At 42.5% G+C, this 27,124-nt stretch overlaps 1 protein-coding gene across 2 annotated transcripts; it reads left to right on the plus strand.

The window, feature by feature from the left end:
- On the plus strand, positions 1-26,269 carry ints6 (integrator complex subunit 6). 2 transcript variants are annotated; one of them, XM_061792005.1, is made up of 18 exons: positions 3-494; positions 632-709; positions 2,124-2,273; positions 7,137-7,226; positions 7,338-7,521; positions 11,346-11,471; positions 11,538-11,689; positions 11,769-11,921; positions 12,775-12,907; positions 14,394-14,488; positions 14,578-14,688; positions 14,753-14,968; positions 16,554-16,680; positions 19,429-19,571; positions 19,656-19,839; positions 22,584-22,937; positions 23,007-23,100; positions 23,508-26,269. In XM_061792005.1, exons 1-18 carry the CDS (start codon positions 384-386, stop codon positions 23,599-23,601), a joined length of 2,595 nt encoding a protein of 864 aa, XP_061647989.1. In that variant the 5' UTR covers positions 3-383; the 3' UTR covers positions 23,602-26,269. The 2 variants fall into 2 exon arrangements, 1 of the variants encoding a protein (XP_061647989.1); XR_009791077.1 differs by lacking the exons at positions 11,346-11,471; positions 11,538-11,689; positions 11,769-11,921; ... (8 more) ...; positions 23,007-23,100; positions 23,508-26,269 and adding exons at positions 9,776-10,102; positions 10,223-10,353 and having other exon boundaries at positions 1-494.
- The last annotated feature ends 855 nt before the right edge of the window (positions 26,270-27,124 follow it).

A 27,124-nucleotide genomic window follows, 5' to 3' on the forward strand; every position in this document is an offset into this window, starting at 1 on the left:
CAAGAAGTAGCTCGGCACATTCAGTGTGGGGAGAAGCTGTGAGGTCAACTTTGTTGCTCTGAAACTTCGGAATATTCGTAAAAAATTGTCCAAATTGCCAAAACCCCTCGTGAATCCATGGGCTACCCCTAGAGTGGGAGGTTTTGAGCGCAGTTCGCCCAGCCGGGGGGCCTCGCCACTCACTCTTGTGACACTTTTTTTTTTTGTGTACTGGAAAGAATGTGGGAGACAGTTAGCCGGCTAGCTAGTTAGCAGCTAGCTAGCCGAGGAGGTGACACGGGCGGCAAGCAGCGCGAGAGAACAAAAGATTTTTATTTTGATTTTTTTTTTTCTGTCTGTACTGACACACAAGTCCATGCAGAACGTGTTGTTAGCACCACAAAATGCCCGTTTTACTTTTCCTGGTAGACACGTCCGCGTCCATGAACCAGCGCAGCCATCTGGGCACTACCTATCTGGACATAGCAAAAGGCGCTGTTGAGACTTTTATGAAGGTACTGTACTGGCAGGACACATCCTGCTCGGCTCGAGTGACATTTCCTCTTTTTTTTTTCTCGCTCAATCTGTCAACAACAACAACAAAAAAGACACTCAAACTCTCGGATCTAAATCATCTTTACTATCTCCACAGCTCCGAGGGAGAGATCCGGCGAGCCGAGGGGACCGGTACATGTTGGTAAATTATGAAGACATTCCGTTCGGGATCAAGGTAGAGTTCATGTCGGCTTTTCACTGGCCCGCACTGATCGTGATCGTGGTGATGAGTGCCCCCCCCCCCTTCTCAGGCAGGCTGAGTGTGTTGAGAGAGGGGGGAAAAAAAAAACAAAAAAAAAACAAGAGTCCTCACCTCAGGAGGAAGCTCGCCGTTCGTGCCCCCTTAAAAACATGGCCGACATTTTGTACGGAACAGCTAGGAACTCTGGGAGTTATTTTTACAGACATATTCTCAGGAGGGAGGGGGGGACTCACACACTACCACCAATTCTAACACCACTTAGATGACTACTACTACCACCACCACTACAATTAATATGACCATTACTATCACTACAGCTACAATTACATCTACTACAACCACGACAAACATAACTACCAATGCCACCAAAACTAATACTACTTTGACCACTACTATCACAAAGAACCAATGTAACTACCATAACCACTACTTTTACGACCACTACAAACGTAACTACCATTACTATCGTCACTGCGAACACCACGACTAATACAACTACTACAACAAGCACTACCCCCTACTACTACACACCCTGATACCTCTACCACCCCCATTAACAACACTAATAATCCTACTACTATTACCACCACTACAACTATTACTACTACTACCACTACTACAAGTACAATTACCACCACCATTACTACAACCCCTAATACCACCACTACTACTGCAACTCCCCAAACCACCACCCCTACTACTACTATTCCTACAAGTACCACCACTACTAAAAATACTATTACTACCACCACCACTACTACTATCACCCATAATACCAGCACCACTTCCACTACTATTAGTACTTCCACTAATACATGTACTATTACTACCACCACCACCACTACTATTACTACTACCACTACAAGTAATATTACCACCTGGTACCCCTAATGCCACTCCTACTGCCAACCTTAATAATACTATTACTACTACAAGTACTACTACCATCACACCACCAATACTACTACTACCAATACAATACTATCACTATGTTACTGCTACCACCCCTTTTACATTTACTACCTACTACCACTTTTTCTACCACTAATATCACTACTAGTGTGGTAGTACAGCACCAATGCGGATATCAAGTATAAAAACAAAAAAATTATATATAGCGAATTTCCCACAGGGTTTAAAATGGGGAACAAATTATTGATTGACACACATCTTGTTGTCATGTAACAGTGACATAGAAATAAATTTGGTTGGTAGAAATCATTTAAAATAATACATGATGTAAAAATGTTAAGTGCAGTTTTATAGGAAAGTTTCAGGATTCCCACTGCCAGGAGCAACCTTGGGGAAAAAAAATGTTGACAGCGGAGGTTGAAGTTGTAATCAACATGTCATTAAGCTGACGTGTGTGTTTTTTTTGTGTGTGAAGGCGGGATGGAAAGAGAGCCACGCCACGTTCATGACGGAGCTGAGGAACCTTCAGGCCACCGGGCTCACCAGCGTGGGCCAGTCACTGAGGACTGCCTTTGACCTGCTCAATCTCAATAGACTAGTGACTGGCATTGACAACTACGGGCAGGTAGGTGGCGCTCAAGAGCCACAAGTCCCTAAAACACCCAGACCCCCGCCCATCCCTGACCCCAAGTCCTCTAAGCATCAACGACCCCGCATACTGTGACAAACACACACTGACTTGAGTATCTTTCATACATAGATAGGACCCCCCCCCCCCTCCCCCCCCCACCATTCCTGATTATTAGCTGCTGAAACTACATGATTATTTTTTAAATACAGTATTATTGGGTCAAACTACAGGCAAAATGACTGAAATATATACAGTATTATTTGGTCCAATTACATCCAAAATGACTCCTAACCAACAATTGGACCGAAACTTTGAAGTACATTTGGCCGTTTGTGACAACTGGGACACATTTTGTAACCCTACCCCATATGGAAATACAGTAAGCCTAAGGTGAATCCGCATATGTATAGGTCATACTGCTTAGGTGAAAAAATAAGCATAAAAATATTTTGAATGAAAGGCTATTATTTGCCATTACAATGATAGATTTTTATCTTTCTATAATGTAAATGCAATATTTTGCTATATAAACAATATTTGTTCACAGTAGGTTACAGTCAGCTATCTCGAGTACATATCTTGAGATATGAAAATAAACATATATCCAGAAAAGGATATAGTAGGACACAAAAAATATTTTGACTTTAACATACTGTTTTATTTTGCCAGTAAAATAAGACATTTTCTCACCAAAATGTTACATTAGGTCAGGGGTGTCCAAACTACAGCCCGGAGGCCATTTGCTGTCCGTTTTTATGCAGCCTGCAGCATATAGAAAAAAAAATACATTTGACACTGTCCACAAGGCTATGTAATATCGGTGTTGTAAAAGTGGAGGGCTATGACACCCAAATCTCCCACGGAGGTGATGCGCCTGATAACTGCCTCGACTGCTGCTACTACTACTGATAAATTGGTTTTGTATAGAGATTTTCTGGATAGATTTACAACTAACATGGTAACAAAATTTATCTTGATAATGAAAGGGGGGGAAAAAAAAATTTCAGTAACAAAAATTCTTCCCTCCTCTTGCTGCTCTGTGTCAAGGTCTACATTTGTGAACATCTCACATTAATGATTGACTATGATCCACAAGTAAATACTGCTTTAAAGATTGCCAGCTTACTACAACTTGCTCTTGTATTGGTTCTTAATATGGAGATCTGCTCCGGGCAGGGGTGGAACTATTCTAGTGGGTTACAGAATACATTTCAAAATCATGAAAAACTCATAACTATTTTCCTTATTACCTTTAAGAAAGCTGTGATGTAGCAGTCACTTAAAATAACTATAATATATAATTGCTTGATGTATTGGTTTTGGCGTGTTTAATAAAGTCGAAGAATGTCAAAGTGGCCCTTCAATCCTTTGATTTTTCTGAATGCGGCCCTAGAAGGAAAAGGTTTTGAGACCCCTGCATTAGGCTATTAGGCCCCAAAAAGATTTGATTTTTGCCTTAAAAGACTATAGTTTGCTCTTAAAAATGATAATGATTGTACTCAAACCGACATACAGTATAAATGCCAAATTCCTGCCATTAATACAAACTTTGTTCTCAAAGTGCATATATTTGACCAAAAAAATATTACATCATGCTTCAAAGTTTAAATTTTGTCAAAATCAGGCTTTCTTTGTCACGCTCAAAAGTGAAATATTTGTGCACATGAATTCCAAAGTTCACCGTCTATTTGTCAGAAAATGCCAGGAAAGGGGTAGTTTCCCATGTAAGTGCAATATTTTGCTATTAAACCACTATTTGTTCGCCAAAATGCTACATTAGGCAATGAAAGTGTTAGGTTTTGTTAAAATAACACAATTTGTCCGGTATGGGGTATATTAGGCCACATAATAACACTAAAAGGAGTGCCACCTCCTCTGTGTTGAGGCTCACCATGCATCCGTACCGACTCCCGCACAATGAGAGTAAGACGGCAGGAGAGAGGGCTTAATCTCAACTTCATTAGGTGGAGAGAAGTGACTGTGATCATCATTGCAGCATGTACTTTATTGTATTCACCACAGAAACGACCTGTCGCTTAGCAACGGTGAAAGGCCAGTTTAAATATCACCTCTAAACCTCATTAGTGTAAAACAATATCCTGATTGTAAAAGAGGGATTTGGTTTTAAGGAAGGTTGGCATGGAAACATTGTTTTGTTTAAATTATCTTGTAGGTAGACTCTTTTGCTTTGCTAATGTTGGAACAGTAGCGTTGTTGTATCCCCACAGTAAAGTTATGTACATAATATTGGCAAGTATTGGGACAAAGATGCAATATTTTGGCATTAAAACACTCCAATTGGTCAGGAAAAGGCATTATTAGGCTGCTTAAACATGACATTTTGCCATTAAGAGACATCATTTTACAAAAGCCTATATTAGACCATGGAAGTATATTTTGTTTCAAAATACAATATTTTACCTCACACAGTGACAATATTCCGACAGACATACACCAACATCTTGTCGAAAGTCACAGCATATGTTATTTGTCAACAAAGGTGCAATATTTGTGTCCAAAAATGTACTAGATGACCTCAAAGATATTTGGCAGCAAAAAATTTTAGGAACAACGTTCTAATTTTGAGGAGCAGTTTTTTTTTTTTTTTTTTTTTGGCAGGTTGATTGCACAGGGCCCCAAAGTAGGTGTTTTATTAAACAATAAAATTACAATAGGGGAATTTAATTTATACTATAATATTTTAGTACTTGAGTATCCTCTGAAACCCTCTTCTGTTTGGGTACGTAACCCAGTTATTTAGTTATTCCTCTCTGACCACATTTTATTTTTCACCTACATGACTCAAAGTGGGCGGCACGGTGGACGACTGGTTAGCGCATCTGCCTCACAGTTCTGAGGACCTGGGGTTCAAATCCCGGCCCCGCCTGTGTGGATTTCGCATGTTCTCCCCGTGCCTGCGTGGGTTTTCACCGGGCGCTCCGGTTTCCTCCCACATCCCAAAAACATGCATTAATTGGAGACGCTAAATTTTCCCATGAGAGTGAATGTGAGTGCGAATGGTTGGTTGTTTATATGTGCCCTGCAAATGACTGGCGACCAGTTCGGGGTGTACCCAGCCTTTCGCCCGAGGATAGCTGGGATAGGCTCCAGCAAGTCCGCAACCCTAGTGAGGAGAAGCGGAACGGAAGATGAATGAATGAATGAATGAATGAATGACTCAAAGTGCCACTTACAGATCAGATGGTAGTATACTGGCCATATGTCACACAGTGACTACATTGAGCAAAACATTTAAGCGCCCTGTATGTAAGTAACGTCAGTGTTGACAATGTTTTCTTTTTCTATGCAAACTAGTGGGGAAAAAAGTTCAGTTCACCGTTCCAAAAATGTACCAGATCAGTTCATACAGTAGTTCATAATTCAAAATTTTGAACTAAGTTCACCTTTCCAAAAATGATCTAGTTCATTTTTTCTCTCTCAATATGTTGCTAACAGGTTATTACCCTAAAGTACTGGCATTTCTTTTCCCTATTGTTGCCACCCGTTCTGTCAACACTTGTAGCCAGCTGCAGCTTTCACCCTACAGTCTCAAAAACATGAGGAAAAACTTGCTGCTTGAAGGGTCTTTTTTTTTTAAAATGAGGAATTAAAACAAAAACGGGGCTTTTGTCCTTAATGTGCAATCAAATACACACAACACAGTATAACAGGAACAATGGTGAAAGGACATTGATAACTGCATTCCTTCCAGCTCTGGCTGACAATATGTTAAAAAAAATCCACTCACAACGTCCCAAGGTGATCTGATCTATTGTTATATTACAATACAAAATAAATTCCATTTTATGACAGTGTGATCGTACAGCGTTTTAACTAAAGCATTCTGATGCAAATATTTTTCCTATTAATCCATTTTTACAACCATATACTGTTTTACAAAAGAAGATATTCACTCCCATTTACGCGGTGTCCCTGAACGCACCTCGCACATTCACCAGCTGCTATGTAAACATGAATGGTGGCAGCTGCCGCAATGAATCGGTTGCCAAATACCGTGTTTATGACAAACGAAGACGCTGAGTATGATGGCTAAGCCCCGGCTGAACATTCTATCCCAACATATGAAGGCTCGTATATAGTGTGTTCAGCCGTCATACTCTGCGTTTTCGGCAGAGAAAAAGGTCCGTGTTAAAACCTTATCCGTCACGGGTACTCGTCTTATATTTCACTATGAAATTCTACCACACTTTCGCCATTTTCCGTCTTTTGCACTTGCATTTTTCTTATCAATTCAGCTTTGCCCTTCCCTCAGCACCAAACAAACTTCGCTTCACTTCCACCTTTTCGGTGACGGCTTTGTCACGTCCGTGCGTCCATCGAGCACAGCGATCAATGTAATTGGCAGTTTTCCTTTTCAGTGTGTTTTAATGCGAATTTTGACTCCCAATAATAATGCCAGACCGCTTAATTTGAGCATTGGTAGTGCATTAAGAGGAGGAAAAAGAGTGCTGAATTGTTCTTTTTTTTTTTTAATAAAATAATCCCATTGCACCTTTTTATAAGGCTTTAAGTCTATTGCAGCAGTAATTCAAACCGAATAAACATTTAATACTATATCAGTGGCACAGCACAAAATAACGGTGCATACAAACTCCATTTAAATATCTTGTCTTAAGTATACAAACTAAAGTCACAAAAAGGCCTCATTGGTTTCATTTTGCCTTAAAAATGCTGTATTTTGCAAATAACACTATTGTCCAGGAAATTGTTATATTAGTTCATAAAACGTTTGTTCTCAAAAAAATAGATCTTTATTCTTTCCATTAAAATAATTGTTTACTCAAACATTCAGCTTTCCCATGTACTGTAAATGCTTTTCTTTCTTTGTCATTGAAGGGAAGGAACCCATTCTTCCTTGAGCCCGCTATCATCATCGCCATTACTGACGGCAACAAGTTGACCACCAGTGGGGGAATCCAAGACGAGGTCAGTGCTGACAGTGTTGATTAAAAGCCATCATTGTATGCGTAAAAGGCACAGTTCTTGTGCAGTACATCTGGAAAGTATTAACAGCACATTCATTTTGTGTTGCTCTAGCTCCATCTTCCCCTGACAACGCCCCTGCCTGGCAGCGAGCTGACTAAGGAACCCTTCCGCTGGGACCAGCGCCTGTTCGCGTTAGTATTGCGCATCCCTGGCCACGCGTCGGTGGAGCCCGAGCCGGTCGGCGGCGTCCCGTCCGACGACTCGCCCATCACGCCCATGTGTGAAGTCACCGGAGGTAAGCAGACCTCAATCCTGTGACTCCACTTGATTCATGATTGACTCTGTGATCCTAATAGAAACGCCTAAAATAGAAGCAGTCATTCTAGTCGCTTAACGCTCATAGAATATAACTGAATTGTCCTTTATAATTAAAATTATTTAAGAAATCAATGTCTAAATTGTCCATAGGTGTGAATGTTTGTTCATACTGTATGTGCATACATGTACTTACGTGGTGCTCACTTTTTGTTGAAAGCAATTGTCGGTTTCCCAGACACTAAAATCACCACGCAGCTAATTATCTGAAAGTGTAAAGCCGCAACAGCTATGTTTAGACCCCTATCGCACTGGCCTGGAGACTAGTTGTCGACCTGATAGCATCTCAAGTCTCAGCTGGTTCTGGAGACACCTCCGTGACGTCTCCTGGAGTCACCTGGAAACGGGCTGGGTCACCAGATGTCGCGGTGAAATTAAACGTTCGATTTCATTGGAGACTTTTTGTCGGAGACTCTATAAATAATCACCAAAACTTATAGACCCTTTCCAAAAAATGTGAATATCATGGAAAAGTTTATTTATTTCCATTATTCCTTTCAAAAAGTTAAACTTTCATAGATTATAGAATTCCAAGTATTTTTTGTTTATTTTTAGATAATTTGGGCTTCCAGCTCATGAAACCCACGAAATCAGGAATTCAAAAAATTTTAATGCTGTGAAGAAATCAGCCTAAATTTTGCAGGCCATAAATGTTTTAAACTGAGTGTCACACACTAATCATCTACTAAACTCAAAGCACCTGCACAGGTTTCCCCAGGTGTCATTAAATTGCTTCAGTTTGGTTAAATTGTCTCAGTTGGGTTCAGTATGGAGAATATTGCAGACTTGACAACTGGCCAGAAGACCATCATTGATACCCTCCATGGGATGGGTAAGCCACAAAGGTTCATAGCTAAGTAGGCTGGCTGTTCACAGAGTGCTCTGTCCAAGCATATCAGTGGAAGGACAAAATGTGGCCAGCAAAAGAAATGACCGTGGGCTTCAGCGGATTATCAAACAGAGAAGATTCAAAAATCTAGCAAAGATCCAGAAGGAGTGGAATGAGGCGGGAGTCACAGCTTCAAAAACAACCACATTCAGACGCATCCGGGAGATGGGCTACAACTGGCGAGTTCCTCGGGTCAAGCCACTTCTGAGCCTGAGCCAACATAGGAAGCCTCCCAACTGGGCCAAGGAGAAGAAAGGACTGGACTGTTGGCCAGTGGTCAAAGGTCTTCTTTTCCGATGAAAGTAAAGTGTGCCTTTCATTCGGGAATCAAGGTCCAAGGGTTTGGAGGAAGACTGGTGAAGAACAGAACCAAAGCTGCTTGAGGTCCAGTGTGAAATATCCAGTCAGTCATGATTTGGGGTGCAATGTCCAGTGTAGGTGTTGGTAAACTCTGCTTTCTTAAATCCAAGGTCACTGCAACAGTCTACCAGAATGTTTTAGAGGACTTCATGATTCCTTCTGCTGAGGATCTGTATGGAGATGCAGATTTCATCTTCCAGCAGGACCTGGCCCCTGCCCATCCCGCCAGAAGCACCAAAACCTGCCCATGCCATCTCAGTGCTTGACTGGCCAGCCAACCCCCCGGATCTAAACTCCATTGAGAATCTATGGGGTATTATCAAGAGTAAAATGAGGGGCACCAGACCCAAAAACAAAGAACTGACAGCAACAAGGAAATCTGGGCTTCCATAATTCCCAGGTAATGCCACAGGCTGATTGCCTCAATGCCACGGCGCATCAAGGCAGTGATTAAAGTATTAAAGGCATTCCCAACCAAGTATTGAAGATAAATAAATAAATAAACTTTTCCATGATATTCAATTTTTTTTGGAAAGGGTCTGGATATGGAAATCTCTTATTTTTGTCCACTTCAACCTCTGGAAATATCAGAGCCATCACCCTAATATTTTGGATTTAATGGAGGTTAAAGCGTTTTCCTCATTAGAGGACTGTTCAAACGTCTGTGCTCCGCCGGCCGAGCACAGTGCAGCCACACAGCATGCACACGCAAACACATATAATTAGGGATGTTCCGATCACATTTTTTTGCATTCGAGTCTTTTGATTTTAAAGATCTGCCGGAGTTCTCCTTCTGACAGGGGACTCTGCCAGACGTCCCCAGCAGACCCGCACAATACGTTTGGGTCTGCCAGGTTGGACCTGCATCGGAACCAACTCGCCACCATTTGGTGATTGGTTGACAGCTCCGCCTCTCTCCTCACAGAGTGTCCAAGACATGCGGCTACAAGTCAGCTGGCACGACTACAAAGTTAATCATCGAACTGCGGCCTAGGGTGTCCTGGTGCCAAGTGGACGTTTACACCCTTATGTCCGAACATGGTGTTCGTTATGAACAGTTCATGACGCGCGCAATAACTGAAGTCCAATAACTGAACACCACTCGGGTTCTGGTCGGGGGGGGCGTTCTTCCCAATCACACCCTTCCAGGTCTCATTCTCATTGCCCATGTGAGCGTGTAAGTCCCCCAGAAGAACGAGGGAGTCCCCAGCGGGAGCGCTCTCCAGCACCCCCTCCAAGGATTCCAAAAGTGGTGGGTACTCTGAGCTGCTGTTTGGTGCATCGGCACAAGCAACATTCAGGACCCGTCCCCCCACCCGAAGGCGGAGGGGGGGCTACCCTTTTGTTTACCGATGTGAACCTTATCGTACAGGCACCGAGCCGGGGGACAATCAGTATGCCCACACCTGCTCGGCGCCTCTTACCGTGGGGAACTCTCCAGAGTGGAAGAGAGTACAACCCCTCTCAAGAAGACTGGTACTGGACCCCAAGCTGTGTGTTGAGGTGAGCCCGACTATGTCCAGTCGGAATTTCTTGACCTTGCACACCAGTTCAGGCACTTTCCCTGCCAGAGAGGTGACGTTTCATGTCCCTAGAGCCAGCTTTTGTAGCCGGTGGTCAGACCGCCGAGGTCCCTGCCTTCTGCCGGTGTCCAGCTCACACAGCACCCGATGCTGTTTTCCCCTCCCACATGTGGTAGGCCCATGGGAAGGGGAACCCAGGTTGTCTTTTCGGGCTGTGGCTGGCCGGGGTACATGGATGCAGGCCCGGGCATCAGGCGCTCGGCATCAAGCCCCACTGCCAGACCTCGCTCCAAAGGGGGGGCCTTGGTGACTTCAATGCCAGAGATAGGGGAACCCACCTCAGTGTCCAGACTCTGCTTCCTCCTGGGAAGGCATGTCGGTAAAATTGAGCTCTTCGAAATATTCGGCCCACCGACTCACAACGTCCCAAGGTGAGGTCAGCAGCGCCCCATCCCCATGATACACTGTGTTGATGGTACACTGCTTCCCCCTCCTGAGACGACAGATGGTGCACCATAATTCCCTTAAAGCTGTCCGAAAGTCGTTTTCCATGACCTCACCAAACTCCATGCAAGCTCCTCCGGGCAAGGGAAAACTAAATTTAATCATTGATCTTCATAGGGGGTCTTTAATTATCATGACAAGCCTAGTACCGGTCAACAGCTGTGTGAAAGCACACTTGTATGAAAGGTACTAGTGAATAAATTCCAGCTCTATTATTAGTCCTCCAATGTGTGCCAATTTAACGGTATAAAAAAACAACTGCTTGTGGCATAACATATGTGTGATGCCACATTAGTAAGACCACTGTGACGTTTTAACATCCGAGAATCAGTGGCCACCCCTTTTTGTGTTGCAAGCAGTTGTTGTTGTTCTAGATGCGGATGCACCAATTTACCAGACATTAGGCTGTGAACAACAGTGACGTATCTTGTTCCTCAACCCCAATTGTCACTGTGTTTATTTGTCCAGGGCGTTCATACAGTGTGTTTTCCCAGCGCATGTTGAATCAGTGTCTGGAGTCTCTGGTACAAAAGATCCAGAGTGGCGTCGTCATCAACTTCGAGAAGACCGGGCCGGACCCTCCCCCGCTGGACGGTGAGTCACCACCAATGCAACAAATATATCTTACATAACTTCTGTTTCGGTTTTCTTGCGGTCCAGATGCACCACCAGAGGCATTAAAGCCCGGCCCGCAGCCTTGGCACTGCTGCCACAAGCTCATCTACGTCCGGCCCAATCCCAAAACAGGCGTTCCCATCGGACACTGGCCCGTACCTGAGGCATTCTGGCCGGACCAGAACTCCCCCACGCTGGTAAGGAACATTCAGTGGTTTAAAGGTGAAGAAACAATCCTTTCGCTGGTTAATGATTAATTTTAAATTTGTTGCCTAGCCCCCCCGCTCGGCCCATCCGCACGTTCGCTTCTCCTGCTTGGACGCCGAACCCATGGTGATCGACAAGGTTCCCTTTGACAAGTACGAACTGGAGCCCTCGCCGCTCACCCAGTACATCCTGGAGAGGAAGTCTCCGCACACCTGCTGGCAGGTACTATTCCTGACCAAGAACCCTGTGATATGGCTTCAACGATTAATCAAATAACTCCAATAATTCAATTACAAAAATAAAGGTCAAAGCAAAATCTCTGCCTTAAACCTTGGCAAGGACCATTTTTCTTCATGGACTGTTACTGCAGTCACATGTGCCACTTCGTTTAGAAATGGGTTTGCCCAATGACACATCTACGATCACCAACACATGGTAACACTGATGTTAGCTAATTTTAAATCGCTACCATTGCTAGTTAAAATGTATTGTAATGTCTCCACAAGTGGTGCTGGTGCACTTTCTATCGCTTTATTAAATAAACTGTAAGAAAACAAACACGTAACAAGCACATTCATACACAAGCTAGCGATGACCACAACTCATGCCGAGTCACTCAACACACAGATCGACTAACAGGTTAGCCAGTTAACAGCCAGCCAACTCTACACTCTCATTTGCTGACACCCATGTCACTCACCATGTCACTCACCTGGCACAAAGTCACAGATACGGTTTTAAAGTCGCAGTAGAACGTCACAACCCCAAATGGACAAAAATAACACCTGCACTTCACATACGTGTCATGTTTAAAAATGCAAAATAAATTTTTAGCCGATTAATTGATCGGATAATCGGTAAATACTAAATATATCATTCTAAAAATGTTTGATAGCTGCGTTTTGTGCCACATCACACACAAAATGGCAGCACCGTGACTGTCATTTGTTTTAGTACCTTGTCACCGCTCTACCAATCAAAATAATCATTTTCAAGACGCATGTCATGTCTTGCTGATTTTTTTTTTTATGTTATTTTTTATTTAATTTTTGTTTTTGTTTTTTATGCTCCTTAGGTGTTTGTATGCAACAGTGCCAAGTACAGTGACCTGGGCCAGCCCTTTGGCTACCTGAAGGCCAGCACAGCCCTCAACTGCGTCAACCTGTTTGTCATGCCCTACAACTACCCTGTACTTCTGCCGCTTCTGGGTGAGTCCTTGTCTTATGTGATGATACCTCCCCTTCTGGAACCCTCAACCGTTCAGAATAATGCCTTCTCCCTGGGAGTCCTAGCCATCGTTGATTGCCGCGACCCTAGTGAGGATAAGCGGTATAGAAGATGGATTGATGTATATTTAGTGTCACTGAAGGTAATGTTTTGGCTTCACGTCTGGGATGTGCTTCTACAATGAACAAAGAGAAAGAAGAAGGGTCCAACCTTAGACGAAATAAACAGAGAAAAAAGACGCAAAGCCTAGCCTAAAAGAAGACACAGCAAATGAATGGGGAAAGAAGACATGGACCATGCAAGGGAGCAAGGAAAGAAAAAGGTAAAAATTATTGATAAAGGAGAAAACAGAAAGGAATTGTGAACCGTATAATATGAAACAGGGAAAAAGATGCAAACCATAGAAGACAACGCAAATACACATCATTCAAGAAAAAGCAAACAAACAGAAGACGCAGAAGGTAGAAGACTTAGCAAACAGATAAGACAACCCCAACCCTTGAAGACAATTAAGATAATGAAGGAAACAAATTGAGAAAGATGCAAACCATAGATAAAACAAAGAAAAGAAACACTGAAAGAAAGTGACGCAAAACCTAGTAGAAGACAATGAAGGAAACAGAGAAATATTAAGCAATCTGTAAAGTTCGAAGCAAAGAATGGAGAAAGAAGACGTCAATCAAAGAGGACAATGAAAGAAACAAGCAGAGAAAGAAGGCACAAACTGTTTCAGATGATGAAGCAGACGGAGAAAGAAGGTACAACCCCAAGTAGAAAACGGATAAAGAAGCAAACACAATGGAAAAAGATGCGTTTTGAAGAAAACGAAGTAAACAAACAGAGAGCGGCAAACGTAGAAATGAAGAGGAGGTGAAACAGAAAGAAGGCTCAAACTCTGATAGAAGACAACAAAGAAAGGAAACAGAGAAAGATGTGAATCGTAGAAGACAACAGTTCAAAGAAACGAAAAAGGATGATGCAAACCCTACAAGACAATAAAGGAAATAGAGAAGGAAGACGTGAAACATTGAGGACAAAACAATGAGAGGAAGGAAAGAGAGCGAAAGGAGACTCGAACCCTGATAGAAGATAACTAAGAAAGGAAACAGAGAAAGACGTGAATCATAGAAGATAGAAGAAACAGAGAAATGAAGCAAACATTAGAAGACAACGAATTAGCTAACAAATGAAGTAAGACAGTCTATAACAAAACGACAGCAGAAAGAAGACGCAAACCTCGGGAGAAGATTCAACTCGGATTGCAAAAATGACGTCAGACGCATATGTTACAGTGCTCCAAAAATGGTGGAAGATAATTACCCTATGTGTTGAGAACTTGGGGGGGGGGGGAAGTCGCCGCAATGAGTTATTTTCGTCCGTCAATTTTGTGGCCTCTTGCATGGTTGAAAATCAAATACACTGCCTTTCAGATCTAAATGGACAAAAAAAATGTGTTGTTTACCACAGATGACCTCATCAAAGTGCACAAGTTCAAGCCCACCCTGAAGTGGCGGCAGTCCTTTGAGAACTACCTGAAGACCATGCCTCCGTACTATATCGGGGTACCCAAAAACCAAACTTGTGCTTTTTGAAGGTTTTTATCTTCATTTGTCATCCGCTTACCTACTTCTTCTTCTTCCCGTCCCTACAGTCGCTGAGGAAGGCACTGAGGATTATGGGAGCTCCCAACCTTCTGGCGGACAACATGGAATACGGCCTGAGCTACAGCGTGGTCTCCTACCTCAAGAAACTCAGCCAGCAGGTTAGACTCGAATAGACCACGTTTCTGGTGTATTTTTTGTTCACGTGACACTATTTACTTCTAGACCAAAATGGAGTATGACCGCCTGATCGCCTCCATTGGGAAGAAGGCGCTGCCCGAGTCCGGCGTCAAGGTACGGTGGAGGGGAGGAGGAATCTCGCTGGCCCAGCGCAGAGACTTCATCCAACAGCTTCAGAGTTTCTCGGGTGATGCCCCTGCGCCTCCCCTGGAGCTCAACCCTAAAGAGTTCCAAGGCTTCCACCTAGCGCTCCTCAACAAGGTTAGTTCTGGTTTTGGTCCTCGGAACCCAATCACGTCTGACAAACACACCCAGTGGTCACTTTATTAGATACACAAGATATTCCACGAAAGTTGATCGGACACAACTGTACTCTTGTTGGTAGATGGAGGCGTTTCACCTTTAATCCATAAGGCTTCTTTGGTTGAAAATTTTAGATTTAGAGTCCTCCTGTTTGTCTCTCTTGTTGGCTCCTTTGTGGCCACTTTTCCCATGGATTGAGACAATCTTTGCCAGAGCGATGTCAGGACGTTGCAGCTACAGAGTGATAATTTTTCCACAAGGACTAATGTTATTGCAGACTCATGCATCAATCTGCGTAGAAACTAAGTGGTGCAATGGCAGCGAGCCAGCAGGTCCGTAAAAGACAGAGAATGTCCAACATTTTGGATCATTTGACACTTGGAAGATAAAGTGCAATGTGTCTACTTCAAAGCAGAACTAACGTACCACAATAGCAAATCTACGATTGCCAACAGAACGTATCAATGTTAGCTAATTTAACATAGCCTAGCAGTGCTAGTAGAATGTATTGTAATGCCCCCACATGTGGTCAAGATTAGACACTGCACTTTGTCAGTTTATTAAAGAAAATAAACGCATAATAAATACATTCATACACAAACTGCTACGGCCACAAGTGACTGGCCACAGGCACTCTGGGTAACGGTTAACTAGTGAAGAGCCAGCCGCTAACCTTGATTCCCACATCACACACCAGGCCTGGCCTTGCGTATTAAAAACACATACACTCAAAGTCACAGATATTATCGTGTGGAACATGAGGATGGCAACTCCAAGTGGCTAACAATAATACTAGGACCGCAATGAATGATTATTTAAATAGATTAATCTGTTCATTAGTTTTTTGATACATTGATGAACTGGATTTAAAACTTGAATTTCAATCCCTTTATTCAAAAACAGGTTATTATTTCAAATTGACAGTGTAGAAAATGCACAAGCATTGATTCATTATGATTCAGTTCTCTGTTTGGTTCGTAACATCAGAAAAAAAGCAAAACCATTTGATAATTATTTTCCAAAGTAAAGTCTGAAAAGTTTTTTTTTTGATTAAACACAAAAGATAATCCGTCTGCTTTCATGGAGGACTACAGAAATCAGAGAATATTTACTATTGAAAGCCTGAAATTCCAAGGATTTTTACAGTTTTAAGTAAAACAGTGCCTCAAAACGATTCATTGATTATCAAAATAGTAGTCTATTAATTTGATAGATTAGTTGCCAATTAATAGTTGCATTTGTAAATAATGCCTTCACCACACATTCACATTTTGTAGTTGAATAATGCAAAATCAATTTTTATGGAATTCATTGATGGCATAATCGATAGAATAATCTATTCCAAAAATATTACATAGGTATCTGCATGGTACCTTACACACAAAAATGGCCAGTGTTAAAGAGGTAGAATGCTGCTTTTGCGTTATGGTATATAACACAGGTATGAGGTTTAATACCCAAGACTCAATGGCCACTTTGTCGTAAAGCAATTATAAACTGCATTGGAGCTTTGCTGATTTCTCACATTGGATGTCCTCCTCAGAGCTTGAAGCCTCAGAGCTTCCGGAACCCATATGACGTCCCCCGCAGTCACCTGCTGGACCAGCTCAGCCGCATGAGGAGAAACCTTCTCAATACCACAGTCTGCACCCTACGAGGCTATGACACAGGTACCACACTGTTTGATACCACCAATGTACTGAACATTAGAGGTATATACTGTAGATAATAAATATGATGTCGCTATGGTACAATCGAGGTGTATAGCCATGAAATAAGATCAGAGATGCCAAGGGTTCCGGTTCAGTCGTTTTTATGTTCCGGGCAGTTGCCATTTGTTCTGCCGTTACGCAGAAGTCGAAAATAGTCCGCAATCCGGAGAGGACGAGACGACATGCGCAGTAGGTTTCCAAGCGAGTGAGTGGCTATCACGTGCTTTGCCTCTAAGTACCGCGGCAAGTGATTGGCTGACTACCAACCAATCGTGCTAACGTTTATTGTTGATTTCATTGTGTTTTCCTCCATGTTAAAAAAACTAACTCCCAACATGCAGCACCTTGGCTGAGGCTGGCTAGCCCACTAGCTGCTAGTGTGGCTAACACGCCACTCCTCTAAAAGTCACTAATCATTGCCTCCATACCTGCAAATCGGCTACAGTTCTGACGGGTATCGTAACAAAAGGACGAAAAGGAGCAATTAACTGGAGAAGACCGCTAAGGTCGTGGTCAGTGTGGCGTAGAGCGTAAGTGTACGCCCTGCAACCCGAAGGTCACCGGGTCGTATCCCTAATCAAGCGCACGTGGTCGCTGTCTCTCTGAGCAAGACACTTAACCCACATTGCCTATGAATTAATGTGGTTGGATGGTTTTTGGTGGTCAGAGGGACCGTAGGCGTAGAATGGCAGCCACACTTCGTCAAACTGCCCCAGGGTAGCTGTAGCTACACAAGTAGCCAGGGTGTGTGACTGTGGAGTGAATTAATAATGTGTGCGATTGTAAAGGGTCTTTGACTGAATTGAAAACCGCTATGTAAGTGGCTTGCATTATTATCATTATTATTATTAAGCCATGCTAAACCGGTGCTAGGCTATTGTTAAATGTAGCCACAAAACACCGGAGTAAGTGCTTGGTGGAACAGTACAATTTTCACTGAAGTCACACTGGAACTGCGTTTGTTACAGCGAAGAGTTACCAACTATGAACAGCAAATAAATGTGTATGTCTAGAGAGAAAATACAATAGACAGCTGCTCACAGAACAGTCCAAAAACCAGAAATGAATTTATAAATTATCGCATACGTCAGCCAAGAGGAGGGGCCTCTAAGTTTAAAAGGATATAATATACTATAGAAATAGTATATTAACTGTATGTATATTACAAGCAATGTTATTGTTTAAATATTTTATTTATTTTTTCGTCAGATGTTTTTGAGTAGCATTTGTATAATACTTCAATTTTGTTTTTTACACATGCTCCAATACAAATTCATACTAACCCCAATTCCAATGAAGTTGTGAAGTTGTGTAAAATGCAAATAAAAGCAGAATACAATTATTTCAAATCCTTGTCAACCTATATTTAATTGAATACACTATAAAGGCAAGATATTTAATGTTCAAACTGATACTTATGTTTTTGCAAATATTCCTTCATTTTGAATTTGATGCCTGCAACACGTTCCAAAAAGGGGGCATAATACTGGGAAAGTTGAGGAATACTCAAAAAACACCTGCTTGAAGCCTTCCACTGGTGAACACATTAATTGGAAACACAGAAAAGGAACATCCCCGAAAGGCTCAGTTGTTCACAAGCAAGGATGGAGCGAGGTTCACCACTTTGTGAGCAAATAGTCCAACAGTTTAAGATTTTTTCTCAACATTCAATTGCAAGGAATTTAGGCATTTCATCATCTATGGTCCATAATATCAAGATTCTGAGAATCTGAACAACGTAACATAAGCGGCAAAGCCGAAATCCAACGTTGATTGCCCGTGACCTTTGATCTACATTCAAAACCGGCATCATTGGGTAAAGGATATTGCCACATGGGCTCAGGAACACGCAATGCAAGTTAAAATCAGGCAAAGTGAAGGCCATATATCATCAACACACAGAAACGCCGCTGGCTTCTCTGGACCCGAGTTCATCTGAGACGGACTGACGGAAAGTGGAAAAGTGTGCTGTGTTCTGATGAGGCCACAGTTCATATTGTTTTTGGAAATCATGGATGTCGTGTCCTCCGGGCCAAAGAGAAAAAGCACCATTTGAATTGTTATCAGCGCAAGGTTCAAAAGCCAGCCTCTCTGATGGGGGTGTGTTGGTGCCCATGGCATGGTTAACTTGCACATCTGTGAAGGCACCATTAATCCTGAAAAATACATAGAGGTTTTGGAGCAACATATGCAGCCATCCAAGCAATATCTTTTTCAGGGATGTCCCTGCTTATTTAAGCAAGACAGTCTCCGATTAAAAATGTGTGGCGCATTATGCAGCGCAAAAACGACAACAGAAACCCTAGACAGTTGAGCAGCTGAAGTTGTACACTAAGCGTCCTCAGTTCCCAAACGCTTATTGCGTGTTGTTTAAAGGAAAGGTGATGTCACACAGTGGTAAACATGGCCCTGTCCCAACTTTTTGGGAACGTGTTGCAGGCATCAAATTCAAAATGAGTGAATTTTTGCAAAAAAAAATGTTTATCAGTTTGAACATTAAATATCTTGTCTTTGTAGTTTATTCAATTTAATATAGGTTAAAAAGGATTTACAAATTGTATTCTGTTTTTATTTGTGTTTTACACAATATTCCAACTTCATTGGCATTGGGGTTTGTAAATTAATGGTGTATACATGAAATTAGGGGTGGGTGATATACTAATATGATGTGGATATGACACATCATACATATACACATCTACACAGATCAGCTCCACAGCGTTCCCATCGCCCAGATGGGGAACTATCAGGATTTTCTGAAAGCCGCTCACCAGCCCCTCCGAGACGCAGACCCCGAGCAACCCAAGCGCCTTCACACCTTTGGCAACCCCTTCAAGCTGGATAAGAAGGTTCTCCTGTCGACTCCGTCCCTGAAATCTGGACCCGCCGTTTATAAACCTTTTAACCCGTCTTCCTCGCGTCTCTTCTTTCAGGGCATGATGATCGACGAGGCTGATGAGTTTGTGACAGGCCCTCAGAACAAAGGGAAAAGGCCTGCAGACAACAATATGACAGGCGGCGGACCTAAGAGGAGGCGCTGCATGTCGCCCCTGCTGCGCTTGGGTCGGGCCTACACCCCACCCATTACCCCTCCAGCAAGCCCCCGAGCGACTTCAGGTAAGACCCCGATGGGTCTGCAACGCAACACCACACAGCTGGGTTGTACAGTGTACCGGTACAATGTACCCTGACCAGTGATGCTAGTAACGCATTACAAAGTAATGACTTACACCAAACATCTGCCATTTTGAGTAACGAGTAAAGTAACGCGTTACTATTTGAAAGAAAGTAATTAGAGTACAGTTCTTCAATCCAACAATAGTTCATTTTGTATCAACGTCTCTCACCAAATAGCTGGTGATTCAAACAAAATGCAGTCCAAGTGTGCGGTAGCATGTAACCGAGACCACCCTTTTTTCCAATGAATAGAAGAAAGTGATTGGGAAGTGATTGTTGATTCTACAATGCACATTGCGCGTTTAACACGCCAGTACAGCTGTATTCTTAATGGTCACGTAAAAAAAGGTTTTCTCGCTCTTCGCATCAAAATGACTGTGGTGGGAGCAATTGTGTGTGTGTGTTTGTATCTGTATGTGTGTCACTCACTTTCACGTTTACGTACACGCACACACACACACACACACACACAGTTGCTTTCATGGACCACAATCGGCAGTGTTCTGAGAAATGTGTGCTTGTTTACGTTTAGGAACTTACTGTATTGTGCTGGCATGTCAAGTTTGCACTAAGTTGCTGATTTAATGTGGCTTCAACTCCACTAATATTTAAGTGATTGCTTCACGTTGATGACGTCATTCTGTAACTTGTGTGCCGTACATTACCAAGTAATGGGTACGGTTAAGGTAATGCTTTTTTTGTACTGTGGATAAGTGATATTCCTGCCACATGGCAGCTGCTGAAAGTAACTAAAAAGTAACTATTTTCTAACTTAGTTACTTTTGAAATCAAGTAATCAGCAAAGTAACTAAGTTACTTTTAAGCTCAAGTCATCAGTAAACCAGATGCCCAAGCCACCTAGTCTGGCTCATTTCTATGCGGAGGCGCAGCGGCTTGACTCTGAACTCCTCCCCTCTGAGAAAGAGCCCGGACGGACACCATGTGGAGGAAACTGGATCCGCAATCTTGTTCTTTCGGTCACAACCCACAGCTTATGACCATCGTTGAGGGTAGCAACGTAGATCAACCAGTAAATTGAGAGCTTTACCTTTCGGCTTAGCTCCTTCTTCACAACAAACCGATACAGAGTCTGCATCACTGCAGACGTTGCACCGATCCGCCTGTCGATCTCCCGCTCCATTCTTCCCTCACTCGTGAGCAAGACCCCCGAGATACTTAAACTCCTCCACTTGGGGCAGGATATCTTTCTCGACTCAGAGAAGGCACTGCACCTTTTTCCGACTGAGGACCATCGGCTCAGATTTGGTGGTGTTGATTTTTATCCCAACCGCTTCACACTCTGCTTCGAACTCCTCCAGTGAGAGCTGAAGATCACTGCTTTATGCAGTCATTGAAACCACATCATTTACAAAAAGCAGAGACATAATACTGATTTTGCCAAACTGGACCCCCTCAACGCCTTGACTGCACCTAGAAATTCTGTCCATGAAGGTAATGAACAGAATCGGTCACAAAGGGCAGCCTTGGCGGAGTCCAACCCTCACTGGAAATGTATTCGACTTACTGATGGCAATGGGAACCAAACTCTGACACCAGTTGTTCAGGGATCAAACAGACTGTATCAGGGGGTCCAGTACCGCATACTCCCCGAGCACCCACGTTCCCTTTTCGGGTTGTGCCCGGCCAGGCCCCATGGCTGCAGGCCCGGCCACTAGGTGCTCACTACTGAGCCCCACCTCCAGGCCTGGCTCCAGAGAGGGGCCCTGGTAACCCGCATCCAGGCAACGGAAAATGTTTTTCAATAGTTTTTGTCTTTGTAGGGGGTTTGCAGAGATTTATAGAAAGTGTTGCATATTGATCTGTTTGTTTCATTAAAATGATCAGTGCCTGCACATAGATGAATATCATTCATTAATAACATAAATTTGAGCAAATTTGTTATTTCAGAAGTTTATATCAAATTGGTAGCAGACCTTCACATTAACCAGTACCCTAGAAGTAGCTCTGCTTCAAAAAGGTTGGTAACACATTAATTAGATGTATAAAAATAACTGAAAATGTACAAATTATGAAAACTAAATATATGATTTGAATATATGAATATGATGTAAATAGAGGTACCTGAAACAAGGGGACAGAAATTGTTGAAAAACAACAACTATAACGTCTGATAAAACTGTAAAGATGTTAAAAAGATTTTGTCAAAAAAAAAAAATTAATAAACATTTGACAAAACTAATTTTTGGTGTTATTCTGAGCCCAAGCAGGTGCTTAGTCCACGTCTGCCTTGGGCCATATCTGTATAGCACAGGTGTCAAACTCAAGGCCCAGGGGCAAGATCTGGCCCACCACATAATTTTCATCTCTGTCGATTTAATGTATTTTGCTAATATACTAAAATTTCAAATTGTCTTCACTTATAATAACGTTGGGAAATTGTAAGTTTAGTTCCCAAGCGCCCCTTTGAAATAAACTGATTAATAGTTGAACAAAACATTTTTTACTGGCTTCTGATTTCAAAACTAGTTATCCATCACTTTTTTGGTGTATATGTAATATGAGACGATCATATATTTATATGCGTTCATAGTCATAATGGCCATCCGAGGCAAACCATAACTACTAGAACAAAAATGTTTGACATTCCTGCTGTATAGTAGTATGAAATTTTAATTTTGCTAACATGACAACACTACCACGTGCTCATTTTAAAATCTTTCCAGACGTGGATGAGCGCGACGGAGAACCAGAACTGATTATCAACCACCTCAATCAGAACCACTTCAGCAGCACAGATCCAAGCTCCGACTCAGATGCATTGGGTCATGCCAATCCCCGGGAGAACCACTCTGGCCCGCAGCATGCCCAGGACCAGGACAACGAGGAGGAGAATGGTCAGCTGGGTGAGGATGGCGAAGAAGGGGAGGAGGGGGGCGCCGAAGTCATCCTGGTAGGGGAACACCCACCCCGGTACCTTTCGCCCGCTGCTCTGAAGAAGCACATCCACAACGAGACCACAAAAGTCAACAACGAGCTGAGGGGGCTCATCACCAAGGAGATCCGGAAGCCTGGCAGATGTATGCGAGTGGGGGGTTGTTTTAATATATATTTTTTCAAATTTCCTAATAAAGACTATTTCTTTCCAGACTATGAGAAGATCTTCTACTTCCTGAAGCAGATCCAAGGCAACCTAGACACTCAGCTCATCTTCCTCCAAAACATCATCAAAGAGGCGGCCAGGTACCTTTATGTTTATCTATTGGAAATTCTCTTGAAACCTTCTCCTTTGAAAACGTGATGTCTCTGATGCTGTGGCAGATCTCTGTGGACCATGGCTTGTGCTGTATGATGTGACTACAAAAATGTCAGGAAAAGACTACTAGAACATCTGAACGTTATTTGGGGTTAATCAGCGGTAGTTTAAATAGTGCCACCCGTGTGCTGACTCCCATATAATGAGTTAGAATTCTGAACACAGCCACAGCTATAAGAGGGTGTGTACAGTTGTGCAACCACTTAGTTGTTTTTACTTCCCCCCTCTAAAATATTTCATTTTCATTTCATTTGAGTAGGGTGTGTGGACTTAACATATATTTTTATTTTATGTTTTGATATTTTTTATTTTAACCTTGTTTTCATATGTGAAGGTTTAAGAAACGTGTTCTGATCGAGCAGCTGGAGAACCTCCTGGAAGAGATCCACAACAGATCCAACAACATGAACCATGTAGACGCACTCTGACCGCCGCCTTGTCCCCCTCCTAACTGAACTTCTAACCGACCCACTAACAAAGAGGACTTGTTTTTTTGACTCACCACTCGCACACGAGGTGTTGGTTTTCAGCCCGGATGACGTGAGGACTTCCTCTGTTCTATGGTCTATGGTGACGACTTCCTACGACGTTTTGGGCCTTTGGAACAAATAGGTTTCGGTTTCTGTGAAACCAAATCGGCCGGTCGTCACCCACTGACGATCTAGAACCTTAGGGAGCACTTGACTGGTCGTACAAATAATTTTTTTTTAAATTAAGTAGCACTTTGAGGGGTTTTCATCCTAATTTGACTTTCCACGAACACAAGCACTCCTTGATAGTCCCACAAAGAGATTGACAGGACTGGCCGGGAGACAATGGATGAGCAAGTTGCAGACTGATGGTCAACCAACTGACCATACTTCAACCCATGTCGCTAAACGCACTCACCGTAACTGATGTATTGCAGGCAAATCACTGCCGAACAACAGACGAGTCTGGAACTGGTGGTCGACTGACTGGGGACAGTGTGTTGACCAAAGAGCAACTGACATCAGACGCGCGATTAAGAAATGTTCAACCAACGGGTGGCAGACAGTTGACAGACATCTTGACTTTTCCACCAACTGGTGGCGAATGGTTGAACAAAGGAAACTGGGACGAGTCACAGATGTTGGTCAACCAACGGGTGACAGATGGTTGACCAAAAGGCGACTGACGTCAGACGAGCACTTGACAAGTTGTCAATCAATAGATGACAGACAGTTGACTGATGGTAACTTATATAGTTTAACAGTATGTTTTCCAAGCAACTGACTGGTGCCCAGCAGACAGACTGGTGGTCAACCAACTGGGTACTGAAGTTTGACCAAACAGCGGTTGATGTTTCACAAGCAATTGACAGGTGACCAATGGACGATCTCAGACGACTGGTCAACTAAATGGTGACACACAGTTGACATTGACAAGTGATTGACTGGTGACCATCAGAGACACAACCAAAGGGTGACCGATGGTTAACCAGTGGTAACTGATGTCTTGCAAGCAGCTAACTGGTCGGTGGTGACCCAGGAACCAGTCTCATACTGGTGATCAACCATCTGGCAACCAAATCGTTGATAAAAGGGGGGCAACTTACATTTGACAAGCAATTGATGGTGACAATCAAACAAGTCTGACTGGGGTTCACCTGATAGGTGACCACTTGGTTGATTGATGGTAACTGATGTCTTGCAAGTAAGTGACTAGTGATTAGCAGAGAAATCTCGGACCGTTTCCCAACCAATGGGTGACAGATGGTTGACCAAAGGGAAACTGACATCTGACAAGCAGTTGACTGGTGACCAACAAATGAGGTACATACTGCTGGTCAACCAACGAGTGACCCGACGGTGACTGACATCTGGCATCTGACAATGATTGATGGTGATGAACAAAAAAACTCTCAGACTGGGGTTCAACTGACAGGTGATTGGTTGGTTGACTCATGGTTACTGATGTATTGCAAGCAACTGACTAGTTGCGACTGGTGACCAATTAATGAATGATTCAGATTGTTGGCCAGCCAACTGGAGACTGATGGTTGACCGAAACTGACTGGTGACCAACAGATGAGACCAACCTCTGACTAGTGGTCAGCCAAAGGGCGACTGACATCTGACAAGCGATTCACGGACGAGTGACAGACTGGTGGTCAACCGACAGGCGACCAGACGGCTGACCAATGGTAACTGATATCTTGCAAGGAACTGACTGGTTACCAACAGAAGGGTCACTTCCTGTTGGTCAACCCGCAGGTGACAGATGGTTGACCAAAAGGTGACTGACATGTGGTTGAATGGTAACTTTTTATTGACCTATTGGTTAACCAGCAGGCAACCAAAGAGAAAATGAGCGGGTGGCAACTGAATAGGTGACTCAAGGGCGACCGGCAGATGCATGAAACGCAATGTGCCCAACGAATGACTGACCAGTGAATAACTTAGTCGCAGCAGATGGGTGACCAGTCCGTGACAGACTGTTGACCAAGGGGTAACCAAAACAGCAACCGCTTGACCAACATGCGACCATAGAGCAAATGATCTTTGACGTACTGGTACTGTGTGTCACCCGGTGAGCAGCAACAAACGAGTTGATTCTTCTGCGGTATTGACAGGGACAAAAAGCTCAGGAAGTGACATTTAATCTTGCACTTGTGTACATTTGCAGACATATTTTAATGTCATTGAAAAGAGCGCCTGGGTGGTTGTAAATGTGATTTCTTTTGGGCGGGCTGTGAAATCCTTAAACCACGCAAACTTGAGGTCCTTTGCAATTTGTTTGGGTTGTTCCGAGTGCTCCAAACCACGCTAACTTGCGTGGCTTTGCAGTTTCTTTGGGCGGGTTCTGTAATTTCTAATGCCATGCAAAAACATGACTTGCTTTCTGACCTGGACCAAAATCTGCCATAGGTGTGTTTATTTGTTTGTTTGTGAGCAGGCTACCAAAAGAGTATTTTGAATACACTGTAAAGCTGTACATAACTCTAGAGTAATATTTAAAAGATGTTGTGGTGGACAAAATAATAATGGCCTTTTTGTAAGTATTTCCATGAATAAAAGTCTCTATTTTACACTGTGAACGGCCACCGTCTTAATAAAGCCTCGCTAAATATGTGAACATTGCTGTCTTTTTGTCAGTTGTTTAAAAAAAGAATACCCAAAATAAATGAAGACGACATTAAAAAAAAATGCAATTAAAAACAATAGTCTAAATAAAATTCTAAATGAAAATTCTTTTTTTTTATTTTTCAACTGAATATTTAATTTTGAATAATATAAATATTGTATACAAAACTTGAAATTTCAATGAAAAGAAAACCTAAAAACTTGAATTATCAATATATTTTTATCAGAATGGGAAAAAAAAACTTGAAATACTGTACTGTATATCATAGAAATAATTGTAAATGTGATAGTCAAAATAAAAAGTGGGGGGGAAAAGTAACAAAAAATAGACTCAGTATACAAAAAATAGTTTTTCGAAATTATTTTAAGAATCATCAAAACAAAAAAATATATACTGTGGACCGCTGCTATTCGCAGGGGATAATAAGGACCGGACCACGAACAGCCAAAATCTGCGGATAATTGCCGCCCATTATAATTACAAATACTTTTTTTAAACCATTAAATTTTATTAATAAGTGTGATAAACCACCAATAGCAGTTTCAGGATTGGTTCCCCTTCCAAAAAGAAAGCAAAAAGGGGAAAAAGGAAACAAATTCAGAAATTGGAGGGAAAAAAGAAAACATTGAAACAAAATCTGCAGATAGGTGAATCCGTGGGGGTACACTGTATGTAAATATTTTTGAAATATTTTCAATCAAAATAAAACGATTAACATTTTTACAGAAAAAAATCTATAATTGAGTCAAAGACACAAAAATAAATATTTAGGAATATAGTAATATTTTATATATAAAAAAAACTTTTTCTGAAAATATTTCTGGGTCGAAATGGTAGGAAGCCGCA

The sequence above is a fragment of the Phyllopteryx taeniolatus genome, chromosome 12 (genome assembly GCF_024500385.1).
Source record: "Phyllopteryx taeniolatus isolate TA_2022b chromosome 12, UOR_Ptae_1.2, whole genome shotgun sequence".
NCBI classification, from domain to species: Eukaryota; Metazoa; Chordata; class Actinopteri; order Syngnathiformes; family Syngnathidae; genus Phyllopteryx; species Phyllopteryx taeniolatus.